Below are 11,344 nucleotides of genomic sequence, written 5' to 3' on the forward strand. Positions count from 1 at the left end.
AAAAAAAAAAAAAAAGAGGCCCTAGAGAGCCAGCTAGCCCCATCTGCCTTGTAAGGATACAACAAAGTGACCCAGAAGAGGCCCCTCACCGACCATGCTGGCACCCAGGTCTCAGACCTCCAGTCTCCAAAACTGTAAGAAATTTCTGTTGTTTATTTCTTATAGTTTTGGAGCCTGTGGAATTTTGTTATAGCAGCCTGAACAGACTAAGATAATCATCTTGGTTCTTCCTCCTCTTTGGGCTTTAGTTTCCTCATATGTTTGACAAGGACTGAATTAGATCTGTGGTTTTCAAACAGGGTTCCTGGGAAATTTAGCAGCAATGCCTCAGGGGTAAGAGGTTTCCTGGTTCATCTAAGGCCACTCAGCTTTCATTTGCTATCCGACTTCAGCATAGTATGCAGGGACAAGTGTTCTTCCACCAAAGAAAGTTTATGTACAAAGAGAAATGGCCTAGTCCAGGCAGCAGGTGCTGCTGGGCCAGAATCTACCCAGTTGGGATGCGTGGCAGTGCTTAGAGAAGGAAGGAGGGTCACATGAGGGTTGTGGCTGTCAGGAGCAGGCAGTAGGAGGTCTAGATACTGGAAGGTTCCATCAGGTACCGGGAGCAGATCTGGCCTCATATAACTGGAAGAAATCAGAGGGAGGGGGCTTGGAGATATCAGAGCATCCAGGGCTTCAAATAGACCAAGGAGTCTGCAAGTGGGGAGCAGAGAAAGCAGCCTCCAGCCCTCATTGAGCAAACATTTGCCAAGTGACCATGGTGGGCAGGATCATATAGTATTTTATCAGGGAGGATGCGGAGATATGGTTGACAAGATCCACCTGGAGCAGGAGGCTCCCAGACTAATTCCCCATGGCCCCAAGCTGTGTCCTCCTCAATCACTCACTCAGCCAACATTCACTAATGTGGTAGCCAGCCTGAGATGACCTCAAAGATCCTGTACTCTTGGCATTCATGCCCTAATGGTAGTCAAGATGGGAGGGCCCATACTGAATGGAGTTGACCTAAGCTAGCAGAGAAATAACAGTATTAGAATTAAATAATAAATGAAGATATTAGAGAAATGAGTGTGACTTTTGAGATTGAGTCAAGAAGGCCATTGTGGCTTTTTGCTCCCTTTATCACTCACTCTGATGGAAACCAACTACCATGTCATGAGGACATTCAAGATGCCTTGTGGAGAGGCCCATGTGGCAAGGAACTGAGGCCTCCTGCAGCCATGTGAATGACCCATCTTGGAAGTGGACCCTCTAGCCCCAGCCAAACTTGCATATGACCACAGCCCTGGCCGATATCCAGAATTATTCCACTAAGCCACTCCCAAATACCTGATGCACAGAAACTGTGAAATAATTCATATGTGCTGCTTTAAGCCATAATGTCTGGAGATAATTTGTTACCCCAAACCTATACAATTTATGGTACTCTGTGCTGTGCCCAAAACACTGTTCCCATTGTCATCTGAACCACTACAATACCTCTTCCCTGGTCTTTCTACCTCCTGTCAATATCCCCTCCACATAGGATCCAGACTGTACTAAAGGGCCATTATCAGGAAATGCTTATTGAACATCATGGCTCTTGCCTGCTCAAAACCTCTCATGGCTCTCCATCACATTTTGTGTTATTTCCAGGATGTACTGGCAACTGAGCAGGAGCAGTGAGATGGTGGAGTTTCTGGCATCCCAGAGCTGATTCTAGAGCAGAGCAGAGAGCGAGAAGAGTCCTTGTTTGCACTGGCCCCCTGGAATGACAATCCAAGGGCCTCCTGGGGAGGCTGGGAGGGGCCTCCTGGCAGCTGGGGCTAAGACAAGGCAGCAGCTTTGTTCTGAATCCACAATGGCAGGATGCCCAGCACAGACCCAGCTTCCCTGGCTTCCTCCAAAGCAGGGCAAGGGGGCGGGAGCTAGGGCATCCACCCCGCTGTGCTCCAAAAGCACTCTCTGGGGGCTCTCAGTGTGCAGTGGAAGGCTGGGTGGGAGGGGGATGGCTAGTGTGAAAAGCCTTGGGAAGGAACTGTGAAGTGTCTGTGTGAGTTAGTCTGCTAACATTTCTTAAGGCCTATTAAGTTTCAGGCACTATTGCTAAGCACTTCCTACACATTAGCCCACTGCAGCCTCCTGGAGCTAGACAGGGTTGGGTTCTACTGCTACCCCCACTTAACACACAGAGGCACAGGCGAAGGCCTTTTTCCCGGGTCACACAGCTTAGACACACCAGGGCTGGGGTTTGAACCCAAGTCTGACCCCTAGTATTCTCTTCCATCTACTCTATCCATGCCAGGTATTGGTACTGGGGAGACAGCCATGAGCAGGACAGCTGTCTTGGCCCTCCCAGAGCCCCTCCTGGTGGAGAAGAGAGGTGATAAACTAGTTCTAAGAGTGGGATGTGCTCAACGCCCCGCCTGAAGTACAGGGAGCTGGGCTGACCTTTAGCTGTGGCTCTCAACTCAGCTTGGCATGGGGCAGGGCAGCGGTGCGGTTAGGAAAGAGTTTCCCAAGGAAGGGGACATCTGTTCTCCTGGGTACAGACATTGAGGCGTGGAGAGGCAGAGTGACTTGCCTGGGGCAATCATCTAGTAAGAAGCAGAGCCTAGAGGGGCAGGGGCCCTTGGTGGGGATCACCCCCAACTAAGCCTTTCTTACCAGTTATTCTAGCAATCCTCACTGCCCACTCCTAATGAAATGACTCTGTGATGCCAAGAGAGACCAAAACAGATCACACTGTGAGAAAGGGTTTTCTGATGGGGGGGGGGGGGGGTGGTGTGCTTTAAACATGACCTTGAGGGAATCTCCTCAATGCAGGATGGTCCTGAGTCTGGTGACAAGCCAGCCCCCCGCCAAGCACAGCTCCAATTCCCCCCTGCCCTATCCCCACAACCACCAAGGGCTGGCTTTGATCTGCCGGGTTTGGGGATGGGGGTGGGATAGGCTCACTCTTCAGCCAAGCATTCCGTGGGGACCCAGGAGCCAGGGCAAGGGTGCTACAGGGAGGATCTTGCTATGGCTGTGGGCTCCCTTGAATGGGGGAAGGGTCCTGGGTACCAGTGAGGTTCTGCCGAACCAAAGATATCTAATCTGTCTTCTCTGGCCAAGCCTCAGAGCGGAGGCTGGAAATGCCCAGGCTCCACAGGGACAGGGCTGGGCCAGTGGCATCTCTGAGTCACAGGCAGGGTGGGTAGTGACTCAGCCTGGGCCCACTTCCCCTCCACAAGGCCAGCCGGGTGGAGGCCAGGGCCAGGAAACCCTGTGCCTGTCCTTCCCAGGCCAGGTGCCTGAAGGAAGTCAGCGAGGATGGAAAGTAGAGCCCAAGGAGAGGAGAAGTGAGACAGGAGCCTGGTGAGGCCACAGGGGCCAGACCCCGGGGATCTTATGGTCTGGGGCAGGAAGTTCTGACTTTGTCCCAGAAGCAGTATAGAGCCCCAGAAGGTGTGTGTTTTAGAAAGATCCCTCTGGGGCTACGTGTAAGGTGGAGTGGAGGGGCCAGAGCAGAGCAGGGAGGAAGCTACTGCCACCATCCAGAATATGAGCAATGGTGGCCTGGCCAGTGGAGGGACTTTAGAGAAGGGGGCTAGGTTGGGGACCCAGACAGGCTATGACGGGTAAGGAAGGATGTCCCCGTTTCTGGGTGGGTGGCAGTCACCAGCAGGCCCAGAGCTCTCCCTGTATTTCCTTGGCTGTAACCCTGAGCAATGACACAGGTATACAAGCAAAAATAGTTTATTTAAGGATGGAAGACCCAAAATTGGGGGGCCCAGGGGTGAGGCTACAGCAGCTGCCTGGAATTGGCATAGATGACCCCAATCCCCAGGGGATCCCAGCAACAAAGAAGCCCTTCCCTGGGCCCCCTAGCTGCCTCCCCCACTTCCTGGAGGAAGGATTGTGCAATCGCCAAGAATCATCATCGTCGTCATCAGAACGTGGTGAGGTTTTCCAAATTTTTGGAGTAGTAGTTGATGCTAATCATAATAATCAGTCCGACAAGCACAGTGACTGTGCCAGGTCTGGACCCACCATCCAGTGGTGAGTGAGGTCTGTGATGAGAGGCAGGCAGGGACAGGAGGTGGGTGTCTGGGAATCCCCATGCCAGCTTCCAAGGTGGCCTTTCCAGAAGGCCCCTCTCTCTCCCATGGCCCCAGTAGCTGCCTGCTCTCCACTTTTCCCATGGCCACTGGCCGAGGTTGGATTCAGGCTGGGGCTGTTCCAGGAGCCCACATATTCCCCTAAGATGTCATAGACCCTTGCCAGTCTGGTCCCTCCGCCAGAGGCCACGGCGGGCAGCCCAGGAGGCCACGAACTCGCAATTGTGGTAAAGGAACATTCCTGAAAGGGTGAGTGCAATGCCCACATAGCTGAGGGCGCTGAGGCGGCTGCCAAACAGGAGCCGGGACAGGATGAGGTTGCCCACGACAGTGAGGTTGCCCAGGACATGGACGGTGAGAGCAGAGGTGAGAGCCAGCAGGGAGAAGCTGGCTAAGTTGTAGAGCACGGACAGGAGGCAGCTGATCAGGATGCAGGCCCAGAGGTGGGAGTTGGTGGGAGCGGGCGGCGGTGCCACACCAGCCTCCAGCACCAGGGCCGCGCCCGCCAGCAGGCAGAAGCTGGGCAGCGAGGTGGCGTACAGCAGGGTCACCGCGTCCAGCCTCTCCTCCTGCAGCAGGGCACCTGCAACCAGGACAGCAGCCATCAGCAACCGGAGGCAGACAACCCCCACTTGGCTAATCCGGCATGGCCTCCGGGGCCCATCACTCTGGAAGCCTGCCTCAATCCCTCGGGCAGAATCAGTGGCTCCTGCTCCGTAACATGAGGGACAAGAACCCAGTCACACCACCTGGGTTGTGACCTGTATCCACTCCTTACCAGCTGTGACCTCGTACTTAACCTCTGTATCACCTGCAAAGTTCAGTGATAACCACACCTAATACGCAGCATTGTCGTAAAGATTAAAATAGATAACATTTATAAAGCCTTTGTAAGGTAAATGCTCAGTAAATGTAAAAAGATATGATCAATAAACATGAAGCATGGCTCTAAAAAAAATCTTCAGGGGCTCCCAGGCCCTGGAGAAAAATATCCGAGGTTCTTAACCTGCTCAGAAGGTCCTGTGCCAAGGGACACCGACCCACCTTTCTTGGCCTTAGTCCTTACCACACCCACTACCCCACACCACAGCTCCCACCACCAAAGCAGGGACAGACCAGTAGAAGGTCCCAGCTCCGCCACTGACTAGCCAAAAAAAAAAAAAAAAAAAGTGTTACAATAATGAATTGTTTGAGTCAAATGGTGGGTTCATTCATTGCTTCATTCACTTATGACCCCTGGGATGACTAAGAACAACAAGAAAGTCATTGTTTGCGCTTGGCTGTCACTCACTGTTTATAACTGATCACTAAGGCTTGTCAAGATGAATCCAGGCCTAAGAGGAAACCTTTTAGTTTTGCAGAGGAGAGGATCCTACCAGCTTGCATACGTGTGATCGTCTGCCTGCGTGTGTGTGTGTGTGTGTGTGTGCACTTATGTGTTATTGCCCAGCTGGTTCGCAAAGGAAGCGGTGCCCATCACCAAAGTCAGACACTGCTTCAGTGAAATGATAGTATTTGCACAGGCAATGATGTTTTGCAGCCTCCTCCAAGCTTTAGTGGAGAGAGATGAGTAATCGATGGAGGCCCCCCTCCCAGGGCTCTTGGAGCCTCTGTGCATTTTCTGAAACACGCTTTCCAAAGAGCTACAAGGGGTGCTTACTCATAGGCTAGAAGAGGAAAACTGTATTTCTCTCGATTTCATTTTGATGTTTTGGCTTTGTTCTCTAGGCAACAGTTCCTCCAGCGTTTCTAGAAATGAACAGATAATTGAAATGTCTCCTGCTCATTCACTCCAAATTTAGCACCATTACAAGTAGTGTGTGGCTTGTACGTTTAAGGTCCAATCGTTGGAAGGTGTTTAGGGTTTCAGGTGAACTTCACCTCTGTGAGGCAGCCAGGGAGGAACGTCCTAACCTCCCCCCACCATCCCCAGCCCCTTGTGCCTATTCTACATCCCACCCAGCCCTCTGCCTCCCTTCCCTGCAGCCCAGGGGAAAAAGCAATGATCCTCCACCACAGGCCACTCACCCCACCCAAACCCCCCCAAATGCCAGTCTCTCATCCTGCCTCCTTAATGACCCCTCCCCTGTTAGCCCCACCAAACCCTCTATCTCAACCTCTCCTTCTCTAAAGGCATTTTTGTTTCAGCATCTGAACACACCCAGGCTTCTGCCACATTCAGACAAACATGTCCTCTAGACCCTCTGTTCCACTGCCTGCTGGCTTATCCCATTTTTGTTCCTTCACTTGCTGTGTGACATCACACAAGTCACTCTGTGTCTCGTCTCCTCATGTGTGCCTGGGGAAGGTGACAACAGCCCCCTCACTGGAGTGTGTGAGATGCTGAGCTTAGGGACTGGTGCCCAGCAGCAACTGCTCACTATGATAGCTGTCATGATCCCCCACACAGCTCCTGCTGGCTGACACCTGTGCCCTGGCAAGGTCTGCTTCCCACTCCCAGAATGCCCTCCTGCATAGAGTTGGGCACAGTGGGGGCACATAGTGAGGGCTCAGCAAGTGTTCACTACTACTATGATCTTATTTTTATCATCATTGCATGCCTCCTCCCCCAGGTAGCCTCCCCTGGTCTCCCCAGGAGGAAGAAACCGCCCCTGACCACACCTGTGCCCACCTTGGCTCTAGAACTTTTCTCTTGCCATAGTAATCTCTGTTTCTGAGTGCATCTGCCCACCAGCCGGAGAGCTCAGGCAGGGATCAGGTCAGGTTGCTCTCTGATGCAGGTGGGTACAGCTAAAAGCAAGTTCAGCAAGCTGCCCCCCCACTTTCCAGTCTTTTTGTGAGTGTAGACCCCCTGGGCCTGCAACTGGCCCAGGTCGGAAGGAAGCTACTGGCCCTGCCTGTGGCTGCCTGGATGCTCCTCTTCCTGGACTTTCATGCCTACTGCCATGGAGTCTGCTCTCAGGAAAGGAGCTGATATCTGTCATTTACACTTTAGTCTGAATCTGGAACCCCTGGGAGTAGACACCTCCTCTTGTCCAAAACCCAACTCATTTCCTGGCTCCAGTCTGTTTCTCCCCATCCCACCTCTGTTGGTGAGGCCTCCAGCCTCCCAAGCGCCCTCCTTAACACTCTAGGCCATGTAGCCTAACCAGCCTGCCAATTATTCTGTCAGAGCCATTAATAACACCACCACCTAAGGAGTACTTGCCCCGTTCCAGGCCTCAGGCCAGGTGTTGGGGACAAGGAGATGCCCAAAACCAGTCCATGCCCACTCAGAGCTCCTGTCTGGGGGGACACAGACAGGTAACCAAGTGGCTACAATACAGGACATTCAGAGTTGTGATAGGGGAAGTAGAAGATGCTGTGGGAGCCTGGAGGAAGCACCCAACCAAGCCACCTCGAGGGCCAGGCAGTTGACACTTGAGAGAGAAGGCTGGCAGCAGCCAAGAAGCAGCCCAATGCCAGGCACCTGCTGTTCCATGCCCGTGTGCCTGTGGCCTGGGCGAGAAGCACCGGCCTCAGCAGGCATGGCATGGGCCTGAAAGCTGGGGCCTTCCCAGGTAAGGTGGGGGGGCAAGAGGTCAGGTTTCCCATTGCGACTCCTGCCCAGAGCTCAGGCCCGAGCTTAGTCACCAGCTCTCATGTAACTGGGAGGGCAAAAATAGAACTGAGCTTTGGCCATGCCTCAGGGCCCAGTATGGGGACAAGGCCTCTGAGTGCTGGCTCTGAAGATGCCAGGGCAGGGGCTGAGCTCTAACTTCAACTTTCTCTTGCCTTCAGGCTGCCCCAAACCCCAGCCTAGCACCCTTGGAGCCCCCTCTTCCTTCTCCCAGGCTTGGGTCACAGATCTCAGAGCTGGAAGGGAGAGAGAGCAAGAGACCCCTGGGACTCCCAACAACTCCAACCCTCCTCCACTGAACAGATAAGGAGACTGAGGCCCAGATAAGACCCAGATCTGCTGAAGGCTGACCAACAAGTATGAACAAGGGTGTGGCTAGAACCCAGGCCTCCTACCCCAAATGGGCACCTTGCCTTCCCCAGCCTCTCCCTTCAGTTGAGGAAGAGAGAGAGTGAGGACTGTGACTTGGATGCCCCTTGATAAGCCACAGGAAGGCATCCTCCACCATCAGACACAGTGATTTGGCAGGGTCTAGGCCTGGAGCCTCCACTTCACCTTCTCCCAGAGCCCCCTGGCTCCTTTCCTCAGAGGTGAGGTGACCTGGGGCACCTCTAGGTCTCAGTTCCATGGGCTATAAAACAGGGATGAAGGTGGTGGTTGCCATGACAATTCAAGGTCAACACCCAGCATGGGGCCTCTTACACTGCAGCTCCCACTAAATATCACCTCACCTCCCAGATCCTGGCTCAAGGTCTTGCCCTCTTTCTCTCTCCCAGGTCCCCACTATCAGATTCCCCTCTGGGTCCACAGCCTTATACCACATCACTTGGACAGCATGGAGTCTGACTGCCTGGGTTCAGATCTTGTCTCTGTTGCTCACTGGCCACATGACCCAGGACAAGTCTCTCTACCTGTCAGTGGGAACAATATTGTGCCTTCCTTAATCAGGGCAGTATGGAGATCCAAAGAGATAAAGGGCTTGAAAAAACACGAGACGGGGCGCCTGGGTGGCGCAGTCGGTTAAGCGTCCGACTTCAGCCAGGTCACGATCTCGCGGTCCGTGAGTTCGAGCCCCGCGTCAGGCTCTGGGCTGATGGCTCAGAGCCTGGAGCCTGCTTCCAATTCTGTGTCTCCCTCTCTCTCTGCCCCTCCCCCGTTCATGCTCTGTCTCTCTCTGTCCCAAAAATAAATAAACGTTGAAAAAAAAATTTAAAAAAAAGAAAAAACACGAGACACAGATCAACGGCAACTATTATTAAATATCGGTTGGGGTCTAGAGCCTAAGTTTGGGGCCTGGAATTCACTGAGCTGTTAGCCCTTTCTGAGTCTCAGTTTCTGCCTCTTCCAAAGTCATGAATCTCAGTTTCTTCATCTGGAAAATGGGATAACAGCCATGCCCCTCCCAGGATGACCCAGGCCACACAACCACCCCAGTCCCCACCTCCTCAACCACTCACTCTGCTGAATGGACTTGAGGCCACGGAGGCAGGTAGCAGCCAACAGGAAGCCACAGCCAGCAGGAGGTGTCCGGAGCTCACCAGCCAAGCTGCAGGCAGCCCCCAGGCAGAGTGGGCCCATGGCAGCAAATTGTAGCGGGTGGTGGCGACGGCCGAGCAGCAGCGCTGACAGGGCCAGCGTGATCAGTGGTGTAGTAGTGGTGGCCAGTTGTGCCAGGTCTAGGGGCACAGCGCTCAGGCCCACGTTGCCACAGGCCATCGAGGTGCCGAAGGTGAAGCTAAGCAGCAGCACTTGGCGGCGGGTGCGGCTGGGCATGGGGCGCTGTGCCCCCCAACGGCATGCCAATGCTGCTGCCAGCATGTGCAGCGCTGACAGCAGGAGGGGCCGCCCGAAGCCATGCACAGTGAAGATCCACTTGTTGAGGCTCGACATGCTGGCTCCTGCCAGCAGCCACACCAGCGCTGCCACTGCCACCCTGACCCGGCCAGGCCGACCAAGGGCCTGGGGAGTGTCGGGGGGCCACTCGGGGGACCCAGCCACCCGAGCACCACTGGCCACTGCCACTGCCTCCGCTGAGGTCATCCTGCCGTCATGGTGCTCCAGTGGGCAGCGACACATCCGTACCAGTGGGTCTGGGGCAGAAGGACAGCTCCCCAGTGACCAGCTCTGGGCCACCAGAGAGTCCCACTCTGGGCCAGGCCTGATCCCAAGTTCCTCGGGTCCTGGGCCCAGTCTCAGACAGGTTAAGGCACTGCTTCTTGTGCCAGGCCTGTGCCAGCCAAGGTCCAGGAGCTATGCTGTATTCCTGGCTCGGGCAGGACAGAACCCAGGTCGTAGCTGCTGGGATGCCAGGCTCTCTGGTGCTCCAGCCTGGCCTAGTAAGCTGCAGGCACCTCTGCTCAATCCTAGGTGAAGTCTCCACTCTTCTTCCCGCTTTTAAGCCCACTCCACAATTAGATGGAACCCTCGTTCCTTTTTCTCTTTGGTCCAGACCCCGCGACCTAATGCTTGTTCAGGCCGGGCCCAGGCCTGGCAGGGGCGATCCGGGCACACGCTCCCGGTGGTGTCCGGTGGTCGCGGCTCGCTCCCTCCGCCAGTGCGCCCAGGCCCTGCGGCTGGCTGACACACCGACCCGCGCTCAGGCTGGTGCCAGGCGACGAGCTCGGCTCGGTTAGGCTGCGGCAAGGCCTGTATTTTAGCCCCGGCTCCGGCTCCAGCTCCTGGCGGCTCCGGCTCCCGGCGGCTCGGGCTGCGGCTGCGGCTCCGGCTCCGGCAGCACCTCCCGCCTGGCTTCAGCCCGAGCCGGCGCGGCGGGCGAGGCCCCGCGCTCTAGACCCCGCCTCCACCGCCGCCGCCCGCGCCCCACCCGGAAAGTTGGGGGGAGCCCCCAGCACCGCCCCTGGCCAGGCACCGCCCCCGGAGCCGGGTGGGCGGTCTCGCTCCGCCCCCACGCCGCCTGCTCACAGCCCCTCCTCCATCCTCCAAGAAGTCCTCCCCTCAGCCGAGCCCCCCAGCTGGAGTGTTCAGGCTGCCTGTTCCTTACTCCTCCCACCAGTGCGGGATCAGACCCCTTCACACCCAGCGCCAAGGCAAGCCCCCATAGAGACCAACACGAGGCGGGGACAACAGTGTGCCTTTCTGAGGGATCTCAATAAAATCCCCCAGCCTCACAGGAGACTGCACCGTCAAGGACCCCCACCCAGGAACCCCCATTCCAGGACCAGTCTCGGGGCCACACGATCTCTGGCTACAGTTACTCCGTGGGACCTCGGCATCCAGATGAGTTGGACCACCGGGCCCCTTAGGCCCCTCCATAGCCCCTCCCTACTCTCAGCACCTCCTCCCTCTCCCAGCCTAGGGCCGGCCCCTTCTAGGCAGGCGCAAGGAAACTGAATCACCAAGGCCACCGACATTTGTGGAAGCGGGGTGCCAGCCAGCATCTGTCCCTAGCCAACAGCCCCTGTCCCGTCCCCTGGGCACTCAGAGCTGACTCATAGCTGGACTTTCTGGGGTCCACCCTCTGCCCCCTAACAGGACAAAGAGCCCTGGGTGGGCTGGGAGCCAGAGCAGCAGCCACTAAGCCCTTGCCCCTGTTTCGGTCTCCGTTTTCCCATCTGAACAACGGATGCTCTCTGAGCTCAGAGTTGGGTAAACAACGCACCCCAGAACAGAACAAGCTGTTTCGGATTCCAGGCTCGACTCTGAGCTCTGAAGTGTGCGC

General features: G+C 55.6%; 1 protein-coding gene across 1 annotated transcript; it reads right to left on the minus strand.

Annotated features, from left to right (window-relative positions):
* Positions 1–3,707: 3,707 nt before the first annotated feature.
* SLC35E4 (solute carrier family 35 member E4) lies at positions 3,708–10,455 on the minus strand. The gene is made up of 2 exons (XM_043559252.1): positions 9,123–10,455; positions 3,708–4,668 (listed from the first exon to the last, which is right to left on the minus strand). The coding sequence occupies exons 1-2, from the start codon at positions 9,739–9,741 to the stop codon at positions 4,235–4,237; spliced, it is 1,053 nt and encodes a 350-aa protein (XP_043415187.1). The 5' UTR covers positions 9,742–10,455; the 3' UTR covers positions 3,708–4,234.
* Between the last annotated feature and the right edge of the window lie 889 nt (positions 10,456–11,344).

The sequence above is a fragment of the Prionailurus bengalensis genome, chromosome D3 (genome assembly GCF_016509475.1).
Source record: "Prionailurus bengalensis isolate Pbe53 chromosome D3, Fcat_Pben_1.1_paternal_pri, whole genome shotgun sequence".
NCBI classification, from domain to species: Eukaryota; Metazoa; Chordata; class Mammalia; order Carnivora; family Felidae; genus Prionailurus; species Prionailurus bengalensis.